Consider the following 27,324-nt stretch of genomic DNA (forward strand, 5'->3'; position numbering starts at 1 on the left):
CTCCGACTATTTTGTCGCAGTGACGAAATTGGCAGTTTCATTGTTTTTCTCACATTTTCTGTCTACAAAATGAGAACTTAGTAAATTGGTAACGATTTAAGTAGCAGAGTCCTTGTAATAGTCGAATTTAAGTAATTTTCTTAATTAAGCTGAGCCTTTCAATTCGAATGGTTTCCTAATCCGGTCCTGAGTAACAAAACGGTGTGTAAAATTATTTTAAATTAAAAATTGGACTTGAAAGGAAATACTGAATATACAAAAAACGAATAAAACAAATCACAAACGCTTGAACATATACCCTCTTATTACGATTATTTTAAGTAATATTACACCAGTCCAGCATCTTTGGCCATACTGTAGAAGGCGGATTTTTTGTTTTGCAACAATTCGCTTGGCGCAGCGAATTCGGCTATTTGACCTCTGTCCAAAACGATAACCTTATCCGAATCCATAATCGTATTCAATCGATGGGCGATGGTCAGAACGGTACATTCGCTGAATTCCGTGCGAATGGTATTTTGAATTAGGTCATCCGTTTCCAGATCGACGGCAGCTGTGGCCTCATCTAAAATTAGTACTTTCGTTTTTCGTAAAAGTGCCCGAGCTAAGCAGACAAGTTGTCTCTGACCGACCGAAAGATTTTCACCGCCTTCAGTGATCTCGTGATTCAAACCGGCAGTGAGACCTTTCACAAACACTTTCAAATGTGCATGCTCCAATGCCGTCCACACCTCCTCGTCGCTGTTGTGTTCGAATGGATCTAAATTCAAACGAAGTGTGCCCGAAAACAGTACTGGGTCCTGAGGAATAATGGTCAATCTCGAACGCAGAGCATGCAATCCCAGCTTTGAAATGTCGTGTCCGTCGATGAGAATCGATCCACCGGATGATTCGATGATTCGGAATAACGCTAAGGTTAAACTGGATTTGCCGGCACCAGTACGACCGACGATACCGACTTTCTGTCCACCGGCCACAGTGAATGATATTCCTTTCAGCACCAATTCCAAACCTTCACGGTATCTGACTTGGAAGTTCTTAAATTCCACCGTACCGCTCTCCGGCCAATTTTTGGGCAATGTCTGTGAAGGTATATCCCAGGCAGCTTCTTGTTTCGTTTCACCATATTCCTTGATGCGTTCGACAGCAACGATATTCGTTTCCACTTCAGATGTCATGCGCACCAACCAGTTTAGGGTTTGTGTAATTTGAAGGGCATACGAGACCGACAATCCAACCGTACCAGCATCCATTGTTTCTCGGCTGAGAATGGCAAATAAAGCGGCAAACAATATAATCAGATTACCGACCATTTCCAAGCGAACAGCGAGCCATCGATTGGCGATGATGCTAGGATAGTAGCACACCTGATTGAAATCAACTTTGTCCTCCGATTCGTTAATGAACCTTAAGTAAGAGACAATAGTGTCAGACTCTGAATTTAGATCAAACCAAGTTAGCTTCAAATTTTACCTATCCTGTACGGTATATGCACGAATTGTTTGAGCTCCCTGGATACTTTCGCCGAAATGCGAATAGATTGGTGATCTTGAAACGGATTCCAACCGTTTCAATTGACGCGATGTTGCCACATAGAATCGTTGGACGAAGTAGTACAATATTCCGATTGGAATAATCACTGCGACGAAGATGTACGTAGAGATACTAATTACGACCAATGTTGCAATCACCTAATTGGCGTTATGAAATATTTGAGAAAAAAAAAATTAGCGAAAATTCGTGGAAGAAGAGCTAAATTTCTGAAAAACAAAAACTAATTTTGAATTTTGAACTTGATTTACTATCAGCTGGTCTAGCTAACAAACAAAAACAGCTGAAGCTAAAAAAAAAAATCATTTGGGGAAAATACAAGAAATATTTTGGATTCGAACCATTTTCTAACGTTACAATTGAAAGTTAATAAGGAGACTGCCTGAAGACTTGTCAGTAAGACTCATAAATTTGAAGAATAGAAACAGTCAAACTTTTTAGAAACTGCTAGACATCTGCTATCAATAAATATAACTAATATGAGCGATCAGTTCTGGCTGATGTTATATTTTATAGCAAAACATATGTTTAAACGAATGAAGTAAAAGATTTTGTAGCAAACACTAAGCAATGCTTGCGACGAACGAAGTAGTAGATTCAGTAGACATCGCTATTCGTTTTCCGCTTCAGAAAAGTTAGCTAGCCCCCGTGTTTTTAACCACCGAAAAATATTTTGGAAACTAACATTCTAAAGGATTGATGTACTCTAGGGATCAGCAAGACACAAAAAATCTTAGTTATCAGTATTCGTCCCAAAAATAATTAAATTAAATTCTAATTTATAAGTCGACACAGAAGTCAAGGCACTGATGTAATATAACTAACATCGGCTTCGGCAACAAGGATCATCACAACAAACAATAAATTAATCAGGAGTCGAAATTCAATGCGTCACTAATGTTACATGTTTGTAAGGTAATCGCTAATCATGTTTACATCAACAATATTACATTACTAGATCACTTATAAACGAAACAGGTATCAGTCTGTCCCGTCAGACCATTTTTCTGACATACTGTCCCTATATAATACTGAAAATACAATAAATCGTTCCCGTAGTAAATTGTCAATGGGAAGACTAAGCCTCGGAAAGACTAATAAAAAAGCACAAATGTCTCATATAACCTACCTTAGACAGACAATTGAGAAAACTAATCAATTGTCTAGGTAACGAATTGTCGACAACGTCAACATCTTTCGAGAACCGTGATAAAACACGTCCCACTGGAGTAGTTTCGAAAAATGTTAACGGTAACCGTAAAATGTTGATTAAAATGTACTTGTGTAAGACAACAGACGAGCGAACGCAAGCAAGACTCGGTACCAAATCTCCTATCACCATCGCAATAACTGGAAAAGTAAAAATTAACGTATTTCTCGAATGAAGTGAGGACTAAACTTCAATTGTATACACAAACAGAGACGGACGAAGATATTTTTGGGAAAAATATTATTCGAAAATCCCTGATTTCATTTTGCATTTTAAACAACCTTAATCAAGTCGTGCAAAAAGGAGTGATTGCTACATCATTTTTCGTGGAAATCTTTTCACTCGACATGCAGGAAAATTAGTTTGTTAGTTAGTTACATTATTGATAAGTATACAAACTCTGAAAATGTTTATAAAACCAACGGAAACGGAAATGTATTATTAAGCTACTCAAATTCCCAACAGTTTTTCCTTTTAACATTCTTTATCATCTCCTACATTTTCAATGTTAGTCAGTTTCAGTTATGCGTATTGGACAATAGTTACTTACACAACAAGAGAGGGAGGGAAATTCAGAACAGTCAACTTTTGTGTGTAAATTTTGTTGACCCGAGTCGAAAACGAGGGCAGACACACCAAAATGTGGCCTAAGATTTTTATGCTGACTTCTGTAAGGGATATTTTACATGCTAGGGGGCATCGAAGGTCGTATCAATTGAAAAGTACTGCTTGTGGCATCTAATGTAGCCTTCAACATTCGTATTTTTTTTGTAAAGAACTCGTTGTGCTTCACATTTTGCATCTTACATTTGCAATAACTGTTCCTTTCAACGGAACTACGAGAGTAAAATTTTGACTGAGGATTAGAGTTCTTGACTTGGGAGCGGACAACAAACTTCCCAATCGTCTAAATTTTTTTTTTTTTTTTTTTTTTTTTTTTTTTTCGTCTAAATACAAAATCTCCAAAGAAGGAGTACAAGTACAATTTGACACTGGTCTACTCTTTCGTCTGATCATAGACTGGTTGCAGTAGCAAGAAGTCTGAAATCTAAAGTCTGACTTATTAAGAGCTTTAACGACAAGTTAGATTTTTAACTTCTTCGTTGATGTCGTATCGTTGCGACATTAACGTGAATCTGATTTTACGCTTTTCAAAGTTCAAGCCCTTACACAAAACCCCAAAGATAATCAGCTAAAGAAGTTGAAGAGGGAGAAAATTGAAGAAGAGAAAACTTGTAAAAAAGGTAATTGGCTTTATTACGCTAACAAAAGCAATTCAAATGAAACTTATTCAAAAATCAACTTGAAGTTTCGTTTATCTGTTTCGATTACCTCAATTGAACAGACAATGAAATCCGTCAGATGCATTGGCAACACATTATCGACAACTTCAACGTCTTTGGAAAAACGTGATAGAATACGCCCTAACGGCGTCGTTTCGAAAAAGTCCATGGGCGCACGATTTATGCCTAAAGTAAGCAGAGTAAAATTTGCGTTTTTTGTGGGTACCAAACAAACCACTTTTTCATACCAACAAGAATCATTTTGTGCAAAACAACAGCAGCATTCAAGCAACCAATTCTGACCATTAGTTTACCAAAAAAGGACGCAAGTGCTGAAATAATTGGAAAACTAAATATTTGAAAGCAAAATGTGGGACATTGAGACTGTTTAGACGGGTTAGTCATGGTTGACGTTTTTGATAATAATGTAGCAAACAAGAACTATGAATCTGCTTACTTTCAACTTCCAACTTCTGTGTCCTGCTTATTTAAATGTAATAAGAATTCAAGAGTTTAAAATGTCGCAGAATTAAATTCTTCGTCTTAAGTCAAGTTAACGGTAGAGAAACCAAAATATTGATGCTTCTTTTACCGAATAAGTCATATAAGACAGCCAGAATACATGTTTTAAGTTAGGATGATTACAAACTGTACGAATATTAAAATCCAATTTTCGAATTCGTTTGTGTTGAGCCAACGCACCAGCATCTGCACTTGACAATGACATGAAAAGTATCTTCGTTGTATGAACTTGTTTTTATTAGTGTAAGTCGAATGTACAAATCGCTGTCCGATTATGGCATCTGAAATCCAGGGACTCAAATGCTGGTGCGTTGGATGAGCCTGAACTTTCTTAAAAAACAACTGAAACTTTGCGAACCAGTGAGTGGTGTAGAGCAGATAGAACCAAAATTATTGACAAACAATCAAAAGCGTAAGTGAAATATTCGAATGGAACACGATACAATCAAGAACTAGCCCATGGCACAGAAAACTGATTTGCGATAGCTTACGAAACCAAATTCGCCAAAATACAACAGATTTTGATTTTGTTAGTAACATTTACCTCGAATATGCCAAAGACAGTGTCTGAAATCTGCCTCGAAAGTCCAGTATCAAGAACGTCGACGTCTTTCGAGAATCGTGACAGAATTCGGCCGGTGGGTGTAGTATCGAAAAATGTGAGCGGAGCTCGTACAACACCGTGTAAAAGCACTTTATGAAAATGAATCGCAGCTAATAGACACCCTAACTGCGGTGCCAAATCGTTCATATATGACGACAACGCTGGAAAATGACGCGTGATATAATTACAAGCGTGTTGTTGATGGTGTTAGCATGGTTGTGTTTCAAAGGAAAATGTTAGCAAGTTTACAAAGATATTGGACCTTGTCTCGTGTGGAATAACAATTTACAAATCCGTCACTGGCTTGAGTATTTTACGGTGCCTCCAAGAAACTCACAGACAAGTGTATGTACAAGTGTAACATTAACATGAGCAACAAGCACCTACTTTCTAGTCCCCGTTCTACAACAAACACATATTTTAAACGGTTACGTTTCATGGTATTTTCCCCGAAATGAACAATATTAACCAGAACCACCACCATTCGATGTTACCTCATGAAAACAATAAATGAGCCAATTAAATTGATGCGGTAGCCCTGTATCAATGACGTCCGTATCTTTCGAAAATCGTGAAAGTATACGGCCTACAGGAGTTTGATCGTAAAACGCTAGTGGAGCACGAATGACACCATGAAGCAAACATTTATGTAAATGAGCAGCGGCTATTAGAAATCCCAGTACTGGTATCACATCGGAAGCGAATGATGCTAGTGCTGTAGAGGTAAAAGTGTCTCATTATGTTTATTCTTAGTTTTTCAAGGCTATCCCGTTCAGTAAGTTATTGGGAAATAGTTAAGTACGTGATGAGTGCAGCGAAACGTGCAATTTTAATTAGCTCTAGCCAAACACTTTGCATGGAGATGGTAAGGAAGGGATTCTTTGAAATATTTCAAGACAATGATCGAATCGGAGTAGAACAGAAACTGTATGAGAAATGGAGCGCGCTATCCGCACATTCGAAAATTATTGTCTCAGTCATGGCTTCGAATTAATAACTGCTCCGAATCCAATGGTGTTATCTAATCAAACAGACTCTCTTAATCAAAATCAAATTATTATCGCCAATTAATTCAACGAAACACATAAAAAAATCAACAACAACAACAACATCTACCAAACAACACCATCACATACCCGAAAAAATTGAATCAAAGACAATTTCGTACTCATTGGTAATTTATAATCAAGTGTATCAATGTCGCCCGAAAATCGCAACAATAGTCTGCCAGTCGGAGTTGTCATAAAAAAAGCCATCGGAGCTCTGAGTAATCCGTGCAAAAGGGTGCGATGAAGCACTGCCGAAGCCCGCATTGTACCGTTGGCAAGACATAACATAGCAGATATTAATGAGATGGCTGTTGATTGATAGAACAAGAGTGGATTCAACGGGTATGATACGTAACGCATGCTTTTAATTTTGTTTAAATTGTGGAAATTGTTGTCATGTTACACTGTTGTCATGCGATATTTCCATTCGTTGCGATAGTAACTTACCGTTAACTCTAATCTACAAAATTATAATTCTACGGTTCACGATTAACATGCTGGGTTAAATTGGTTAAATGAATGTAACAATTGTCTTAGATGTGTCGTGTTTGTTAGTCAACAGAAAGCAAAAGCCATTCGTCTAAGGTTAACATAAAATTCAACTGGAATTACAGTTGTTCAGAATAAATAGTTGGACCCTTAAAATTAAAACCAGATCCGTTTTATCTGGATCTGGATTAGATTAGTATTTTCTTCATTTCTTTTACTTCCGATAAAAGTAAATTAGTACATGAATCCAGCTCCAGTATGCATTAACAATTCAAAGGAGCTTCCTTTATTGAATTATTCATAAAGTGAACATAATGTTCTTAGATTTTCAATAGAACGTTATGATCGGAGCAATAGTCCCAATGACCAGTTAATTATAACTTTGATACTTGTCATACCAATATTTTCTTTCGACAAGTTAAAGTAACTGATCCAAATTATGTTTCCTTCTCTCTCATTATAACAACCTATACGATGTGACATTAAATATTCTAAATAATGGGTAAGTAACGACAGTATTGGTAGTAGTGTATCCACCTTTGTTCTGACCTAGGCGGATAGATGAAAGAAAAAATTTTCGGTTCAAAAAATCATCTGATGACCTAAGCGAGTATTGGTTGATATTGGACACGAGCCCTGTCGCCTAAATCGAGAACATATAAACCGCTCACCGGAACATGGCTTTTTTTTTGCATTAGGTGGATCTCAGCCTAAAGTGTATCTAAGTCAGCTAGTAAGCTTATGACATTGTATATTATCGTAGTGTGTCAAAATACTTGGAGTATGAATAAAGAGAAATAAGGCAAGTGTAGAGAGAAACAGAGAAAAAACAAGCCAATCAAACAATGTCAATTACCTTACGTGGGAGAGCTTATCCAATCGAATGATAGTATTTGCCTTCTACAGGAGAAAAATTTACTGTTGTTTGCACATGCCTGACAAAAATGTCTCATTTTCGAGTTGACGACTTGTCAGGCACGACGGGCACGACGGTACTTTCAATAAAAATTGTAATTTTTAATTTCATTCGTCAATATTGACACCGGAATAGCTTCGTCGTAATACTAATTTGGTGTATCTGCGACGTAGGTTGATTGAAAATTACCTTAAGTCTACACTCGTTAGTATTCTCCAAGAGCCCAAAATTTCTAGACGTCAAACCACAATCTTAACAGGAACTGACAGGTTTCTAGTCTACGTTTGTTTCTTTTACCAACGAACACAATAAGAACAATTAACCTGTCACATACGGCTGTTCATCTGTTATCGATAACGACGACAAAAATAATGACAAGCACTGGGTAATATGGTCCTTTATGCAGTAAAGGGCATGTTAAAAAAATTGAAGTACAAGATTTGAAATCAATCGATTAAAAATGCTTTCATCGATGGAAGTAATAGACACCGATAATAATACTGGTCATATGCTTGCCATCTGTAATGGGTTAAGAGAGAAATAGCGTAAAATTCAAATGTTCTCAGAATTCATCAAAATTTCCTCAAAACATCCGAGGAAAGGAATCAGAAAATTCATTGAAACTCTGTTACTTCGACCCCTACAAAGTCATCCTTACCACAGGTAGCCAAAATTGTTCAAAAATTAAAACCGCGATAGTAAATCAAGTTCTGTTTCCATTAAACCTAATTGTCACACCAACAGAACCATCACAAAATGAAAAGTCGCAAAGAAAGATTTCCGTTCACCAGGTATGTTTGGAGACCGAAAATCTTTCGCCGCTTCAGATCATTTCCCGATTTTCTGTTCGGATGCGTAAAAAACACCACAACAAAAAAAATATTTAATTACCGAAAAGAACATAAATATCCAAGAACGTATACAATGCGGTAACACATTGTCGACCACATCGACGTCTTTCGAGAAACGGTTGACGACCCTACCGGTTGGTGTTGTATCGAACAACTCCATCGGCCATCGGAACACGAAATGTAACAGAATGGAGTGCATCTCCTTAGACGCGTATATACAACCGAAAGCCATTATAAGACTAGCGATAAGGTTGGTGAATGCTAAACAAAAATATGATTTTTTTTTCGTCTTAAATTTGATGAAGTAAATTTGATGATCGAAAATGATGAGTGAAACGATGTGAATAAATTAGTCAATTGTTATTCAAAACGAAAATGTTGCATTTTTTTACGTTTAAAAGTTAAAGGCCTCAGGGATTGCAATTAAAAATTTAAGTTGAAACTGAGAATAAAGAAGAAAGTTGATGAGACGACTCCAGCATCAATATAAAGCAACAATATCAATGTACCGAATGATATAAGGAAATTTTTTTTCTTCATAAGATATCTAATTTCGTCATAAGCCTTGGCTAATGTAAATATACAAAAAATTCTATTATTTATAGCAAATGCGAGACAAAACGTTTGTTAGATGGAATGAAGTAATAGATTGTGTGTTAACCAAACACACTTCAAGCATGAGTGGTGGCAATCTGAATAGGGTACTGAAACTTGACAGTGTATCACACAGCTGTAAAACACTGTAAAAAACCATTTCATGCAAACTAGTACTCTATTTGGCCAGCTGTCGACTATGATCACTTTTGCTTGAAGTGGGTTGGTTAACCACTAACAAACACTTTAAACCCAAGATTTGGTAATTTTTCGCATAATTATTCTTCAAAATAAGTACACGATTAAAGAACCACATTGACTGATGTCGTGTCAAGCTGTTATTGTTATGTTAGTCATTTCGAACAGAGAAAAAATTTGACCGAGTCTATGACCAAGGTAAATCGATGAGATTTTGGAAAAACTACCCACAAAAAGGGCATCATACTACGATTAAAACATTCAACAAAATAATCGGTACGGTTTCTATGTGTAGCATATCGAGGGCAACATTACTAATGCTTAGTTTCCTCTTACCAAAAAAGTACTCCGTGTGAGAGACAAAATTGAAATTTTTCAATTTTTTCTTTGTTTATTTGACAGTTTGCTCTCTCACGGAGTACTTTCTGTTGAGTGGAATGGACACTTAACGAGCGCAACTGCTCAACAGAATTTCATACCCATTTCTTTGCTAAAAATCTAGAATTATTTGAAATTTTTTGAGGGTCATATGAAGTCAATCCGACTGTAAGTTCGAAAAATATGGTTGAAAATACCGCTGGTAACGATTACAACGCTGCAGATTTTAGCGAAATAAAAAGGGTTTTCCAATTTCATTTACCGAGTCCGAATCAGTAGAGATTTCTTTAAGGACATTTACAGTTAGAGGTAGTGAAATTTCTGAATTTACTTCAGCTGTTTTTCAGACGATCCATACAATCAAAACTGTTTATTTTCATCATTCTAGTGGGCATATTTAAATTTTTGCCGCTAATTTAGGGAATAACTCACATCATCAAATATTGTGTTTTTCATGTCGGGGCCACAAATTTTACGTAATTCTATTCGTAATTTCCTTTCTAGGTATAATCAGTCTAAGGTTTTACCACTACTACGCGTGTAGCAGATTAAATCGTATAAACAGTTTTGATTGTATGTGTGGATCAGCTGAAAAACAGCTGAAGAAAATTCACTGCCTCTGACTGTAGTGGTTCCACATTGAGTTTTCTTTAAATTGCTCGTCATGGCACTGGCACATTGACCCACTTCGTGATTTTTCGCGTATGATTGCTTACGAAAAAAGGTCATTGAGTAATAGTCTACTAATATCGGGGTTGTTTTGGTAAAGAAAAAAAAAATTTTTACTCAAGTTACAGCCATAAGGTTTCCTCAATTTTTTTTTTCAATTTTTCGACTATATCTTCCGAACCAAGCCGTCCAATGGTTAACTCAAAAAGTCGCAAATAATTCTAGCTTTCAGAGAACAATAAGTTTTTAAATATTGGACGGGTGATGTTGCCCTTGATATAGTCACATACCTCAAACATTTTCGCTTTGAATAAACATTGAACGAAACCTTAATATTTAACCAAGAAGTCTATTAACATGCAGTAGTATAATACAAGCAAAATTAGAAAATAAAAATTGGGCAAGCGATAGATTTCAGGAAAAATTAAAATAAATTAAAGAAAAGAACTGAAGGAGAAGTTCATCAAATTGAAAGTAAGATCAGATATTTGTGTATACGATTGTGAGTGTATCAAAAATGCAGAAATCGAATGTGAGTGTTCTACTATGTATGAAGTGTAAATGTGTCAGTTTGAAGATAGACAAACAAAATGATGAAAACACAGAAAGGAACACATACCTTGACCGAATCCGAACGCTCCGTACACTCCCAGATACATATCACGCAAAGACGTATCGTTGGCAACATTTTTATCATTACTCCATCGCGACAGCCAAACATTGGAACCGATTGAAAATCCTTGGAAGACCAAATTCAGCAAAATTGTCAGAATTGTCAACGTGACTCCGATACTCTTCAAATAGTGCTTGTACACGGCCCACTTAACCGAGCCCACCTCCGAATGTTCTTTTTCGATTAGCGTATCCTTCGGTTTTGGTTTCGGTTCATCTTTTTCCTTGGACACAGATCGTTTACGGAGACTGGTTTCAGATGACTGGGACACCTGTCGCGATAGTGATCCATTCATTGAATCAGTCTCGGATACACTTTCACTTCGACGACTGATTTGATGTTCCAATTGTTTCATCAGTTCGTCGTCAGCGCCAAGAGTATTCTCAAGTTGCTCTTTCAGCGTTTCCATTTCTTCGTGATCCGGGGTTATCTCTTGTAAATGTTGCAGAAGGAATTCGGCAAATGCTCCCTTCTTGTTCATCAGAGCTTCGTAATTACCCGATTCGGATACTTCACCACTTTTCAACACGAAAATGTTGTCCACCTTCGGTAGGTAAACAATACCGTGTGTGACGAGCACTCGAGTTTTCTTGTCCAGCAGTCCACCGGGTCCAATCACTTCTTCGAATATATGTTTACCCACATGTGAATCAACGGCACTCAGTGGATCATCCATGAGATAAATGTCGGCGTCATTGTAAACAGCTCTGGCTAAGCTAACACGTTGCTTTTGACCACCCGACAAATTAATTCCTTTCTCACCGATTTCAGTCTGATCACCGCCTGGCAACATATCAATATCAGGCTTCAATGCGCAGGCTGCGACGACTTGTTGGTATCGTTTCTGGTCTAACGGTTTTCCGAACAGAATGTTATCTTGGAGTGTGCAATTTTGGATCCAGGCTTGCTGCAAAGACGGAAATCCGGATTAGAACTCGACGGATAGATGAGCATGAAAGTTTGCTCCACAAATGGAGCCGCGGGGTTGTGTAAGAACAAACTCTTCGACGCTTACTTGTGATACATAGGCTATCTTTCCAACAGTGTTGACACGACCAGATATCTTTTCCATTTCACCGAGCAGTGCTGACAGCAATGAACTTTTTCCGGAACCAACCGTTCCGACAACAGCTGCCAAATTGCCTTTGTCAACTTTGAAATTGATGTTCTTCAAAACGGTTTCCTCTTCACCCCACGAGAAGGTACCATTTTCCACGACCAGAGATGACGCTGTGAAATTTCGACAGAATTGTTAGCCCCAAATGTAACGGAACGCTAAGGGAAAATGTGAAAATTTACGTACATTCTTTCGGATCGTGTTGAACATTTTCTGGGTCGAGCTCCTCGCAGTTCATAAATTTGTTTAAGCGTTTAACTGATACGCTTGTCTGTATCAAAGCAATAGAATTGATTAGACATCTGTCACTCATAACAAGTCATAGTGCAAAATTGCGCTGTTGTCAGTAGTTCGATAATTGATAGACTTTTGAATGTATGGCATCCAAGTGACGGAAGTGACGTACTGCTATATTATTTAAGAAACGAGTAGTACAAAAACAAATGCTATTGACCGTACGCACAATCTATCAATTATTGACTCTTGACAAATTTTCATCGCAATTTTACTCGCTCAACAAACTAAAAGAACTTCTCACCTGAACCATGTTCGTAATTAGCATAGGCTGAATGTTACACAAGAAAAATATTTGTGGATTAATAAACAAACTGGAAAATTAGTAACGTGTGCAATGGTGCGATGTACATACCAACATACTCAAAGGAAACCGGAGAATGTTGAAAAGCGATAGTGAGACGAAGGCAATTTCCGCATCCAAGACATTCTTTTCATCGACTAAAACAAAAACGGCAAACGTGACCAATGCCACCTGGAAATCGGAATAAATACAACGCGGATAAGTAAAATGTTAGCTACTAATGAAGCTGCGGGAATGGACCATGAAAACCACCTCTTTGACCATTATTTTAATATTTTTGTTGTGTACTAATTGAAATACTATTCTTATATACCAGAGCTATATTTGAATGTCTATTGTAGACTTTCACTGACTTAATTAAAATAAACTAAGAACGTCCCTGTTTGCACTAAATGCATCACGCTAGACCGAGTAGTGCTGTAATTTCGTGAAAAAATTCGTAATATTTTTTATCTAGCAGTGAAAAGGTGCAATTATTTAGCCGTCGGTAGATAAAATAGCGTATTCACCTCTGTCCAAATGTTTATTTAGACACTTGAGGTTATAACATTCACCTTCGACTCATGCAACAACTCCACAAGTGTCTAAATAAACATGTGGACAGAGGTGAATAATCTACTATTATCACATACGCGCGGTGTTCGGATGTCAAAATTACTTAACTAGAAGAATAATTCAAAAATTACACTTCAGGCCTATGTTGTTGTCTCGTTTTCGCTTATGTAATAAAATAGAGTACGCACTTATCCTTATCAGTCTCGGCAAGCCTCGACTTCTTCGTGACAAGTGTGTAATTTATATGATTTATCTTCGCTTCAAGCTCTATCCATTTCCACATTTTCTGACGAGGTCTTTCTATATCGAGCCCTCATTCACAGAGAACGCTTTTGAATGAAATTTCAGGTTATTTTCGACAACTTTGCCATTTTAGGCGCTTTTTTGCAAATATTTTCCTTCCCTGATATCATCCTATTTCCAAGAGCTCGTCGAGATCTTTCCAAAGAACCTCCATGTGTTGAAATCAATGTTCATCTGAAAGTGCTACATTTAGATGAAATTTGAGGAAATTTTCCAGACAATTCGAGGGGAAAATGGATAGTATGGAGGAAATTCGCGATAGCATCACCTATGTCAAATTTAGTGCTATTTCGTACGTTTAATGGAGTTCTAGGAAATATGATAAAATTTGGTGCCATTTGGGCCACTCGTTCCGGAGATATGAGAAAATGAAGTTAGGTGTAGGAAGTTAGGAAGGAAATAGGATGAAATTTGAACATTCCAATTGCGCTGCAGAGCTACGTAAAACGCTACAAAAAATTAAAAATTTGAATGAAAATTTCCTCATCTAAAAGTGGTCTAATTTCAATAAATGAGGATTCTTTGGATAGGTCTCGACGAGCTCTAGAAAATAGGATAAAATTTGAGATCAGTCAAGGAAAATATTTGCAAAAAAGCGTTAAATGTCTTAAAATTCCATCTAAATCTAAAAGTGTTCAGTTTTTTGTGAAACTAAATCAAAAATATGATGAAAATTGTATTGTGCAACGGGAAGCGTTACGAAAATGTCTGAAAATTCGTTCTCGCTTGATGCATTTAGTACAAACAGGGACGTGCTTATCAGCTTGTTTTAATTAAGTTAGTGAAAGTCTTCATAAGACATTTAAATACAGCTCTGGTACAAGAATAGTCTTTCTTTGCATACTATCAACGCACTTCAAGCAAAAGTGGTGATAGTGGTCAGCTGCAGAAAGTACTCTATTTTACAAGAAATTGTTTTTTACAGTGTGTGACAAACTGTCAAGCTTCAGTACCCTATTTAGAGTACCATTCATGCTTGACGTGCGTTGATATTTTTCGATTCTTTTCGATGAAATAGGGACACCACATACAAAGAAAATACATTTCACTTCACGTTCTATTCCATTGGAGATTCACCAGTACACTTCAAATTGTGGAGGAATTACAATAAATCACGAAAACAATGGTCGAAAAGGTGGTTTTCTTGGTCGATTCCCGCAACTCCCCGGAAATGTTTTGTTAAAAGAAGAAATTGCAATTTCCTTTGCAATTTTTGGAGAAGTGTAGACTGAGACTGTGCTACCTTTTAAATGTAATGAAGGATTGTAATCAACGTTAACATTAGCTGTGACCCAGAACCTAGACCTGGTCAACATCAACTATAGCCTGAATGCCGACATGAAGTTTTAAAGTTTTAGTCTCTCAGTGCAGTAGATATTGAAGTGAAGAGATTGCATTGCAAGAGACGGGCTACACTCTACGAAGTTCTTTTATATTTCACGAGCTGAACTCAATCAATCGTCCATTGATTTCGATTTACCTGCATTGCATAGACAATAATCATGGGTAGGAATGTCAACGGCGTTTTCAGTATATCAAATAAAGTTAAACAAACGAATGCTCGTTCGGGCGTCAAAACATGATCGTCTCCCGTGTTAACGTACACGGCGAATGTGACTAGAGATACCTTTTGATGCGGGGCGGTTATAATGAATTGCAATTGTTTTTGCAACGGGTTGTTGCGGATCAAACACGAAAACTTACCAAGAACGGTGCACAAGACCAAATGAAAGAAGTTCCCGCATTCAAATAGGCAGCCTCGCGCAGCACTTTAATTTCTTTGTCACGAATTTTCAGCACTTGATTTTCGAAACTTGGCTCCCAAGCGTATAGTTTCAGCACCTGACAGAAAACAAGAGGTTTTATGGCTCCGATAAGGTAACAGAAAATTAAGAAAGTTTCGAGTTACCTTGATACCACTCAGCACCTCGTTCATCAATTTGACACGTTCGTCCTTGTTTTTCATTTGACGAATTTGCAAAGTCTTTATCTTGTTGGCAATGAAGCCATTCACAGGAATTAATATAATCATCACAGCCAAACCTGCTAGAACCGATGCACCCAGAATGGCCCACAGGAAATACAGAGCCAAGCCAATTTGTAAAGGTGCCGACCAAAGCATGTTAATGTAGGTCGTCAAGTCCATAAAGCGTTGCGCATCCACTAGAGGAAGGAAAAAAAAAATTCGTTAAAAACTTCTATATCGTTAGAACCAGACGCAGTAACGTACCTGCCATTAGATTAACGATCTCTCCGACAGTCGATTCTTTGCGTGAACTGTTCGACATAATCAAAGCTTTCCGGTACACCGCACTTATCAACGCTGTACGAATGCGCAGACCAACAACAAACATCCGCTGGAAGTATTGAGCCAATATAAGTGTCTGGACACTTGCAACAATAAACAATAGGAACGCATAGAGCAGGCCCTTCCAGAACTCTTGTTGTTCTTCGCCCGGGCGAGGATCCACGAATTGAATGATTAAACGGAGAATTTGTGGCGATACGAACGTTAAAACGTCTTGAACCAGTTTCAGAACTGAACCGAACAAGAATGTCGGACCAAATGCCTTGCAAATTGCTGGTAAAATCGATGCCTTCTTCTCGCCTTTCGTTCGCGTTATATTCACCGTGGACGAAGCTTTCGTGTATTCCGCTTTGCCACCACTAAGTGTTTCATTGCTAAACGAATACGGATTAGAAAGTTAGAATTTCATTGGAGGATCGGCGGATGATTGGAGTTTTTACCTCTTGACACCAGCTGCTTTCTGAACGGATTGATTCCAATATTTGGCGAACAGCGGCATAACTTCCTTTGATGTATCTTCCGGATTCATATCCCACAGATCTTTGTGTTCCAACGGATTCCGATAGCCTTTCCAAGCCATTTTGTCGAACCATGCGAAGAACATTTTCGAAATGAAACTCGACTGAGTCTCTGGACAGGGATTCTGTTACAGAAAGGAAACAAATGAAAATCCTGAGTCTAATGTGGGTTACGTCATATTTGGAGTGTCGTTCCATCATTGCGACATAAATCTCACTCAAAATGCATTCGTTACTTGCCTGGGTCCTTGGATATTTGGTCTGCAGAGGCTCACTGTCGGCGAACCAGTTGAGTAACCAGACCAGAGTCGTCAGCGTAAAGAATATCATAAAACTAATGTAATTGTACTCTGCCCAGGAATTCTTTTCTCCTTCGGCTTCTCTTGCAGCACGTAGTCGAACCTCACTACGACATTGTGGTATGCTGCAGATGAAAAGTGAAAACCAAAACAAAAACAGCAGCCCCGAAGTCCGTAGACCATTCTTTTTGTTGCAGACGAGCAGTACGCCAGCATAGAGCTGAACCGAAAACAAAATGAATTAATGAACGGTATGGCATACGACAGTTTAAACTTACAAATGACACGATCTTAATGATCGGCGTGTAAATATCTACGGGAAAAATGATTCCTTCACTGTTACGGCTCGCAGCCATACACAAATCGACTATGGTTAACAAGATCAAGGCCCCAGTTCCGATCAATTTGCTGACATTGAGCGCATTCCACGGTACATTGCGATTCATCGCTTTTCTTATGTAAAATATGTCCAGCAGCGAAAACACCCATAGGACGGCACATGGTGTCCAGACCAATACAGTTCGTTGAAAGCATACTGTAAAGTCAGGATTGTCCGTGCGCCAAGTCGTGTTTACGTTCTGCAAAATGAGAACAATTTTTCACTCAACGTTTTGTGCGTCATATTGAATGGATCAGTTGCGTCAAAACGGTCATTAGATGAGCACATCTATGACGATTATTTGTTTGCAAGAAATACCATTCCAAATCTAAATTATCCCTGGATATTTACCCAAAATTCGCTCCCGCAAAAATCATCCATTGGATGATGCTCCGCCATTTTAGGTTATGTTTTCACAACGTTGACATAAGTATACGTGAACAAATTACGTTGGATGACAAATGTCAGTTGTGTGTTGATGCGTTGACGTACTGGAAATCTGAAAATGTACAAGCACATCGTTCACTTCTCTGTTCACACTTCAGTTGTTGTTGTTTTTTTGCTATGACCCAATCATCTAAAACCTGTTGATCAAATCAAAAGTTTACGAAGATTTGTCGGTATTCTGTGATTACTAAATGAATCAGTCAGACAAAATCATAATCCCAATCTTTTCAAAGAAACGTTTTATCAAATCTCTGGCAATTCTACTACCGCTTTGAAATTCATATATAGTTCCATCATCAGTCACATATTAACAGCGCCATTTAGACATTCACTTCACTTCTTCTGTGTTCGTTTTTGCTGCGACAGAAATTAACTTATTTTCTGCTGAAAAAAAACCTTTAAATTTCGATAAAATGAGTTCCACAAGAAATTTTATTGACACAGATTCGTCGGTGCTTGACAGTAAATTACGTTTCGTTAAGGTGAGTTATCACAAACCCAAACCCGTTCAATGTGCATCGTAATTTCAACTTATCAATTCCCTTTGTTATTGTGCCAGAACGAGTTCGAGGAGGAATTCAACAGCATTTTGCAGAATCCATCAAAAGAACCGGATCTATCCCATTTGCCGTACAAAATCATTCAACCCGATCCAGGTAATTGAATAATTTTCGACGATAAATGAGGTTACGTTCGTCTGAACATACTGAAATCGATTGATTTCTATTGTCTGTATTATGAATGAACTGACTGGTTTGTCTGGTTTAAAATTTTGTGTGTAGAAAATCGATTCGAATTGTCAAGCCCCGTTAAACGATTAAACAAATATGAATTGTCGTTGGTTACTTCAGACAGAGCCGTGTTGAAATGAAACGTTTTTTCGGCTGACATTCTAATTTGAATGTTCTTACTGATATCAGTTCGGTCAATGAACTCACAGAGAGGAAGGTAATTATATCGTTGAATGCGGTTCAGTGGAGTATATTTAACCAGTGACCAATGAATTAGGAGACTTGTATCTTTAGGAATATCAATCTATCTTAACGTACATCATCCCAAATAGTCTTCTCCACTAATAGCAGTTCTACATACCATGCCACCACAATCAACTGCTACACCCATGCGAATTACTTCCATTATTTTTCCTACCTTTTTACTGACTTAAGGGATTTGGATTTTATATCCGAAAGATATTAATTCTGTCTATATGTCGTCGACGCGACGATAATGTGACCATAAAATATCGGCCACACACTCAATTAACAGATAAATGCGATGTGTGTGGTGTGCTATATGCCCCCATTATTTGATTTTAAGCTGATCAGGTCCTAAATTTTAAGTGAGCTGATAACGTGCCATTGATAATTTCGCACTCTGCTGATTATATATCCGGGTATTGTTATTCGATATTTTAATTCGAAATCAATCGAAACAAAACACGTAAACACTGGCGATAATGATGGACACTTGAAATTTAAAATGAATTGGATGACGGGTAAGAGTTTTGCTAATGGATGTTAGATGAAAATTACTGTGCGGGTGTGTCAATGTGAAAAATGTAGCGTCATCTTGTTGACTTATTTTGTCACCATTTACGTTCTTGAACGTTCTACAAGGCGTAGTGCAATATTGTAGGGAACCACATTTAAAGACGGAAAATGTAAAAAAATGCGACATGCCATGAATGTGGACTGACTACATCAAAAATTTGTGGCCGGATCACATTGGTTAACGAGGAACGGCCCTGAAACTGTGGACAGATCTAGAGGGATTCTTCTGAAAAACAGAAGACCGAAATCGAACGCATTTTCTATTGGAATTTTTTTATACGTGCCCAGTAAGGTATTCGACCCCAGAAGCCAAAACCACTTTGAAAAAAAATCTTCGAAGCTTTTTTGGCTAGCGTGGGGTGATCAAAAACCGAAAACTTGCACTTTTCTTACAAAAATTTCTCCGGGTACACGAGCAGTACAGGGTTGTGTGGGGTGTCATTAGAAAGGTAATCACATGTACTATTGAGCCAAATAAGGACTTATTGGGTTTAAAATTCATCGACACTGAAATATGTGCAGTTGAAGTTTTCAACCGAAAAAAGACTGAAAACTTACACTTTTCTTACAGAAATTTTTCGAGGTACACGTATATGCAATTACCTTTCTAATGACACCCCACACGACCATGTACGTTTCGTGTACCTCGAGAAATTTCTGTAAGAAAAGTGTGAGCTTTCAGTCTTTTTTCGGCCACACAAGCTTCGAAGAATTTTTTTGAAAGTAGTTTTGGGTTCTGGGGTCGAATACCTTACTGGGCACATATATAAAATTCCGATAGAAAATGCGTTCGATTTCGGTCTTCTGTTTTTCAGTCGAATCCCTCCTAATCTTTAGAATTTATCGAAAAGTCCTCAGGGCCTCAATTCTCATTCATTCGTAACTTGACAGTTCCTATAGAGATTTTATACACGCAGCTGTCACGTTACGAATATTTGGAGTTACGAACGCATGAGAATCGAGGCCCAGGGCGTAGATTCTTATGCTGTTCCTAACTGGAGAGTTGCATGTATATAATCCCATAAGAACGGTCGATTCTCGTGAATTTACGAATTCGTAGCTTGACAGTTGTCACCTTAAACGTTACCAATCGTATGGACCACTCTTAGCATTAAGGTGACAAATGTTAAGTTACGAATTTGTTAAATTCACGAGTTTCCAGTTTGTTTGTTTGGTAATGAATGTTCATAAACTTATTTGATTTGAGGATAAGTTCGTTGTTTTTAGTACACTGCTTATCGGATAGTATCTAGTTCATATTAACGCGCAACTTTACAACGAGCAGTTGTCCTTCGTTTACCTCAGTTTTTTTTTAATTACAATTATTAGCTTTTCACAATCACAGTCGAGACCCACCACAATAACCCATAAAATCAATTTTTAGCGATAACCAAACTTCTCGAATTTCATATATTGATTTTCTATGTTCATATCGTCATTTCGTCATATTGCGAAGTTCATTTCGTTTTGTTTATTTTATTTTAATTCACATCCCGTTGTCGAAACGGTTCTCTCAGCGATTTTTTTTATATATTAAATTTGAGCTATTCTGCGTCATCGTTTCGCATTATCTTATTGTGACGAGCTTATCAATTTTGAATGTGATGTATTATCAATACCAGATGTGTACGCTTCAAATAATATTTTTTTGCTGAGTGGTTTATTTACTCCATTTTAAAATGGAATTGGAATGGTTGGGCTGAAAGCCAGACCAACTCTTCCAATAAAATTTGCTTTTGCACATCCGGGTATGATTGTGAAATTCCCTTTGTTAGTGAAATTACACCTGGATAAGATTTCTATTTGCTCAACAATATAAAGTTGTTGACTTTCTGATACCACGTTCCTTCTGATTCTACTCGTAAATTGTGGTAAAACGTTTTTTAATTGTCTCGTTAACGCTGTGTCATCGACGCCTTAGTACGTCCATTGTGATGAGAATAAAATTGACCAAATTCACGTTTGACTAATAACGCAATAACACTGCCAAACAACGTGCTCATGTTTATTTATCCAATTTGTGTGTTCACATTGCAAAAAGATTTCCAATTTTTATTTCGAACTCTCAGTTGTGAGTGTGACTCACATTGCATGAAATGGCACAAATTTTATCGCACCAACAACACATCTTACAGTTTCGTGAAATAAAATTTGCTTGGAACAGCGCAGAGTTAGCTTGCTCTTTCACAATAATAGCAAAATGGTAAAATTTTAAGTATCCTTAACCTTGTTCACGGACATTTAAAATTGGCTGATCAGTCGAATCATAAAATTTTTGTGATGAACCGAAACATAAACCACTGATCAATGATCGTGCGTTACATATACGAACCGGCATTTTAATGGGAGTAGATTTTTGATAATTTCACAATGTGAGTTAAACAATGTTGGAAACCTTGACTTTATTGTACACACTTGTGGTAAACTTGTACGCTTGTATTGCGATTGATTTATGTTGAATTCATCACTTTTTATGTGTGCGGCTCATTAATCTCATCTGAGTAAATATCATAGTAAAATCTAACCGAAACGAGAATTATGTAATTGATGGAAAAAAAATCTTTCAATTTTCATTCACATACACACGAGAGACAATATTACGAAATCGGTTCAAAGAGTCGAACAAAAATTCAATGTTTAAAAATAAAATGTTTTTTGATGGTAAATGTGAGTCGGCTGGTGTTGGTGTGGACGTTTGTGGAGCTCAATTAAAAACGTTGTTACCGATTGGCATGCATTTTAATCAATTTAATTGAAATGAATTCAAACGAATGGTCTATTTTCTGTGGAAAACAATCCGTTTTGCCTTATCAGCGATAGAATGTTTGCTCAAACTGTTCATCATTCCAACCGTTGTGACGAGTAAATACACACCACACACATGATTCAGAATCGGTAATATTGAAAATTTCTGAATATTTTTGCTGAGTAAATACGCCGCGTCGCGAGTTTTTTGTTGTTTAACTTAAAATATATTTTTTCAACATAAACTTCCGCATAATCATCGAATGTAACACAATATTCATCGACGCCACCATCTTAGCATAACTAGATTCTAACATAACTTATGATCGTCTCACCTGCACACAATTCTAAAGTTTGAAACGTGATTTCTTCCGATCGTCTTGTATTATGTACGTATTCGGTAAAGTCCACGCAACAACTGAAGCCGACTACAAATTATTAAAAGACAATCAAATATTTGGTATTAAAATATTGCAAAGTCACTGTCTTTTATCACAACTGCCGTACAAACATATATTCATAAAACATCAATAAAAATCGTCGCGCTGAGAGATGGGAAACACACTTTTGCTTTCACTCAATGTATATTTAATGAAGATTATAAACCGTGCACCGTGTGTAGTGTAGCATGTACAGTACACCATTGACTTAAATACTTTTTTTTTTCTTCAATGAACTAAATCAAATCGATTTTTCTGGAAATTATTTTGTTTGTTTCGGAACGAATAACTTACTTCAGTGTAACGTTTTAAATTGTCTGTAAGTTGAGTCGATCAAAGAGATTCTCGAAAAGAACGGCACAGATAAGTGTGCACAATTTTAAGTGATACCGCACGCTACGGCAAACTAACATCAAACAGATTCTAAAATAAATATCTGCGGTCACAATGAGAAACGATAACGTTGTTTAAAAAAAACCTCCAATCGCTATTATACACTCTTTCACCGCGACTCTACACACGAACACCGTCAATGTTAAAACCGAACTGAAAATGATTTGAATGTGAACGGAATGAAAATTGTTATTTAAGTACAAATTGTTTTAATGTTGTTTCTGTAACTTGAATCAAAATTGAGATACTTCGAGAGCGAATGGATAAAAGAGCTTGAGCGCATAATTATGAGAGTGACATTGGGAGTTCCATTGAGTGTTTTGTGTTGTGTTTTTTTCGTCAACAAATTTTTGTGTATGCTGTCGCCGACAGGTATTTTCATGCGTATGGAACGTATATAAATAAACTTACATTATGTGTGACTGGATGCTTGAACTTGCTCTTATTTAATACGTATGTTATGTTGCGGCTCTGCGGAACATATGTTGCTCTAAGTATTTTCTTATGGTTGTCTTACACAGAACTAATTTGCTTTAGAATTTTTGAATTTGGATCAAAAGTCAGGCCGGTTTTCTGTTTCTGCATGACATAGGTTTACTTCACTATGCCGTGGTTTCTGTAATTTCTGATGTTGATAAGACAAAATTATTCGTTCTGTTGTTCTGTCCACTCATGATAATCTAATCAAAAGGGCCGTTCAATAACAAACAATGATTACCGTTTTGCAATGTTAAGCAATGAAAACCAATCACGTATTGAACTTCAATGGCAGAAGAAAAGAGGTCTTTGTCGAGTGTCTTTTATTAAATACTCGACACCTTGTTGTGGTCGTAACGAATATAAAGTGTTCTACAAATAAATCTGCTCCAGATTTGTGCTGTCAGGGTTCCCGATTAACATACTGGACGATAATTACAAACTATATTCGCAGATTGAATGAAAAATGTTAATTGTACGACAAGTTGACCATTTTCCACGTGAAAAGTGAAAGCGAATTATTTTATGAGGGAACTATAAATCGAAAAAGCCGGTTAGGTGTGAGAGAGTATTCAATTCATTGACCGTGTAAATCAGTAGACTGAGAGCACACACGCATGTCTGTCCCTCATAACGAAGAGGTGTGAAACACATCCGATATTCTACACTACCCAACTCGAATTGCGTGTTGTGGCAATTTTGTTTACTACTGGGAGGTGTGGGTAGGCCTAGTGTAAGTCTCATTCGCTTGAATAAATTGTGACAAAGTTCAATATGAATAGTGTATTGATGCCATATGAAGACTAAGGCTGCGAGCGCACTTACGCCGTTTAGCACTCCGTTTACGAGTGAACAATGGAAGCTCCTCCCACTTTCCATTGTTAAAACGTAAACGGAGAGCTAAACGGTGTAAGTGCGCTCGCAGCTTAAAATTACAAAACTAAACTTGTAGTGAAAGACCGGTTGGCAAATTGAAAATCAGATTTTCTCAACTGCGTGACGGAATGTAAAATGTTCGTTGCCTTTTCGGAGAAAAATGTTGTGTGCAACTCGGTTATAAATATTTTTTAGGCAAACGATGTGAATAGTCACATTCAGCTGCAGGCTCGAGTGACAATCTAGTGCTTAAAAAACCATTTATCACTCGGAGGCATAAGTTTCAATGAAAATTTAATTTTTATAATTTTCATCATGAGATTTCCACTGCAATTTGGTTCTTCAAAACGTAGGCAGTCTGACATCTTCACCAACGTCAAGACGGAAATTTTTTCCTCTGAGTGTAACAATTAAGGCTCGGACTCGGTCAGTTTTTACCAGACTTGTACCTGAAAATAGAAAACATGATTTGACCTGAATTCGATCTGACCTGATTTTTATTTGACCTGACCTGTTTCAAAATGCCTTCGGCTTGGACAGAGAGGGTGCATAATGTACTATTAACTTCAGACTCAAGTTACATAATCAGTATCTGATTGACCTGTTCCGAGCCTTAGAACAATAGGCGCGTAGGTTTTAAAGTGTGGCCTTATGAATGACTTTCTTGCACGTGAGCTCTCGTCCTAAAACGCAAACTATTTGAATGAAAAATAAGTGAACGACAAAACAGTCAAACAGACTGTAAAAAAGGAAACAATTTCATACAAAATAGTACTCGAGCTGTCACTCGAAGCCCTTTTGCTTGAAGTGCGTTGTTGTAATGAATTATCGAAAGAAAGTGGTCTTTTCACTCAATTTTTGTAGTAATAGAAAACCAAAAACCAAAAATAGCCAAATAAAAAAGGCTGTGCATCAATTTGTGTTTGTTTTTTATTGTATTTTACTGTACGGGAACGCCACGAAACCTATTCGAGTATAATCAATTATGACCTCTTTCTTATATGATAAAGAATTGTGACCAAAGAATTTATATAAATTCTTTGATTGTGACGCTTTAGTGACTTTAAAATATTAATTATCTCCAGTGCTGAACTGGCTGAAAAAAAGCCTCGGGAAAAAATCCAATAGGCCCATGGGCGACTGTTTCGAATGAGGCCCATACTATGACTGCGTCTGTACATAATTTAGAAGCTATACGAAAAAGGAGATGCTATTTGCACCGGTACAAATAGTGTCACTGTTATTGTACATGTAGTTCGTATATCACAAGCGGAGCGAGCGAAAAAATTTTCTTTGATAGAGCGAAAAATCGAGAATCTTTTTTCTGGTTCACGAATAGAATTGAAATGCGTTTTGATTAATTAAAGATAAAAAATATCACCCAAAGTTTATTTAATTTCACCCAGCGTTAGGCTGCGTTTCTCCGCTGTTTTGCGATTCCACTGACTTCATCCTTATCTTATATTGATTTCCTTAACAAGTTTCATTGAATTTGTAGAGAACAGTTCGAATATCTCCACCGTCTGTAACAGGTTAGTTAGATTTTACAAATAACTCATTACGAATCTACATTTTAAAAAGCCCATTTGGGTCTTCGTCTGACTCAGGCAAAAAGGCCCTTCGGGAATCCCTTGAATTCGCAGTGTGGCCAGGTCGGCACTGATTATCTCTAACAATCCTGGACGGAAGCTTTACCAGTCACACCGATTATTTTTATTAATTTTTCTTTTGATTGTTGATAGTTGACAAAAATACCGTCCAGACCAGATTTGGGCAGACAAATTTTTGACACTCACATTTCAAGCAAGACCTTCAGTAAATTGTGTAGTTGTTTCGACAAACACAAAATAACATTATACTGAAGAGATAACCGCTTTTTAAAGAATAAACGAATGAGCAGATCAAACGTTGTTTCTGTGTTCTTGTTCAGTTTACTATACGATTGTTGTTCGCTTGAGAAAGAAAATGAGATAAGATCGCTCAATTTTGACCTAGAACAACAATCGTATAGTGCATACTGAACTCGGCTGAACTAAATTCTTCCGTTACTGTACAGGGATCAATGCTAATTAAAGCTTTATTTCCACTTACCAAAAACGTATTCCGTGTGAGAGACAAAGAATTTTTTCAATTTTTGCTTTGATTACTTGACAGCTCGATCTCTCACGGCTCTCACACGGAGTAGTTTTTGTTGAGTGGAAATCATACTTAATGAATGGTTTTAGATGAGGCGAGAACAACAGTTATAGATAACTCTCTGAGCAAGAGTATGGTACGGTGGTACTGTTGTTAAATGAATAATCAAAGACTAAACTTTTGATACAGAAATTCAGTTAAATTTTGAATTTGAATTTTGAACTTTAGACAATGTGGCAGTCGGCTAATACCATTTCCTTCACTTCTCTTCCAGGATTCTGCATCAAAACTTACAAATTGATCGACGATGAAAAGCTCTTTATCAACATCTGCCAGTCGGACGGCATACCACCGCCGGAAAACATTACCACCGAACAGCTAACGACAATTCTAAGCACCGACAGTAACACCTACAAAGTTCCAATGAGCATCACCGAAATTCGTCAAACCAAAGACAAATCGAACAATTTGGCCCGTGTCTGTGACATTGCCATCAATCCGCGTTTTTACGAGAAAATCGAACGAATCGAATTGTTCCGTGAATTTTTCTACACCATCATCGTCGAAGCAATGGAAACGAAGTACAACATCAAGGTGGACCAATCGAAATGGGTTGTGTTGAAGAATCGGAAATTTGTTGGCAGTCTGATATCTCATAGGGTGCAGAATCGCGATGTCAAAACCGTGTTGGAATCGTACAAAAAGCCCACATCTGCGGACAAGAAGTTATTGGAAGAGCTGAGCGGTAAGCCGAAAAGTAATCTGATCGTGGAATTGGGAACCACCTACAACAATGCCACGAATCACACTACACCACAGCATCGGCTGGCATTGCTGCTGAGCAATCATTTGGTTGCCGAATTTCTATTACCTGGTGTTGTCAGCGACAAAGACATCGTTCTAGACGTTGGAGAAGATTGTATCGTATTGTCCTGTCCCAAACGTGCTTATTCAATCAATCAATTCTTTGACTATAAAATCGATCAGAACAAATCGTCGGCCAAATTTGATGACGCTTCATCGGTAATTTTGACTTTGAATTTTATTTCGATTGTTCGATTGAAAAATGAAAAATTTTCTTTCCAGATTTTGACCGTCACAATGCCGATCTGTACTTAACTTCGTGTTTGATGGAAGAGAAATCCAAAAAAAAAATTGTGATAAAAAATGATGAATAAAACGAGCCTGCAATTTCA

At 37.3% G+C, this 27,324-nt stretch overlaps 2 protein-coding genes across 3 annotated transcripts; one reads left to right on the forward strand and one right to left on the reverse strand.

Annotated features, from left to right (window-relative positions):
- LOC119066719 (multidrug resistance-associated protein 1) lies at positions 1-22,803 on the reverse strand. 2 transcript variants are annotated; one of them, XM_037169332.1, is made up of 16 exons: positions 22,142-22,803; positions 17,416-17,563; positions 16,964-17,263; positions 16,627-16,905; positions 16,309-16,511; positions 15,791-16,242; positions 15,470-15,723; positions 15,265-15,402; positions 12,754-12,873; positions 12,643-12,669; positions 12,291-12,375; positions 12,003-12,217; positions 10,934-11,894; positions 5,111-5,331; positions 1,474-1,691; positions 1-1,407 (listed from the first exon to the last, which is right to left on the reverse strand). In XM_037169332.1, the coding sequence occupies exons 2-16, from the start codon at positions 17,461-17,463 to the stop codon at positions 327-329; spliced, it is 4,602 nt and encodes a 1,533-aa protein (XP_037025227.1). In that variant the 5' UTR covers positions 17,464-17,563; positions 22,142-22,803; the 3' UTR covers positions 1-326. The 2 variants fall into 2 exon arrangements, with proteins under 2 accessions (XP_037025227.1, XP_037025226.1); XM_037169331.1 differs by lacking the exon at positions 5,111-5,331 and adding an exon at positions 8,516-8,736 and having other exon boundaries at positions 22,142-22,802.
- LOC119066726 (PIH1 domain-containing protein 1) lies at positions 17,819-27,324 on the forward strand. The gene is made up of 4 exons (XM_037169346.1): positions 17,819-17,993; positions 18,071-18,167; positions 26,403-27,151; positions 27,215-27,324. The coding sequence occupies exons 1-4, from the start codon at positions 17,925-17,927 to the stop codon at positions 27,245-27,247; spliced, it is 948 nt and encodes a 315-aa protein (XP_037025241.1). The 5' UTR covers positions 17,819-17,924; the 3' UTR covers positions 27,248-27,324.

The sequence above is a fragment of the Bradysia coprophila genome, chromosome IV (genome assembly GCF_014529535.1).
Source record: "Bradysia coprophila strain Holo2 chromosome IV, BU_Bcop_v1, whole genome shotgun sequence".
NCBI classification, from domain to species: Eukaryota; Metazoa; Arthropoda; class Insecta; order Diptera; family Sciaridae; genus Bradysia; species Bradysia coprophila.

Bases quoted from the DNA above. Each gene is read 5' to 3' on its own strand.
- LOC119066726 (XM_037169346.1), top strand. From the start codon at position 17,925: ATGAGTTCCACAAGAAATTTTATTGACACAGATTCGTCGGTGCTTGAC. The intron at 17,994-18,070 runs GTGAGTTATCAC...TTATTGTGCCAG, and splicing joins GTAAATTACGTTTCGTTAAG to AACGAGTTCGAGGAGGAATT. The intron at 27,152-27,214 runs GTAATTTTGACT...TTTTCTTTCCAG, and splicing joins AATTTGATGACGCTTCATCG to ATTTTGACCGTCACAATGCC.
- LOC119066719 (XM_037169332.1), bottom strand. From the start codon at position 17,463: ATGGCGGAGCATCATCCAATGGATGATTTTTGCGGGAGCGAATTTTGG. The intron at 15,724-15,790 runs GTACGTTACTGC...TCCTTCCTCTAG, and splicing joins GATCGTTAATCTAATGGCAG to TGGATGCGCAACGCTTTATG. The intron at 5,332-10,933 runs GTATGTGTTCCT...GTCATTTTCCAG, and splicing joins AGCGTTCGGATTCGGTCAAG to CGTTGTCGTCATATATGAAC.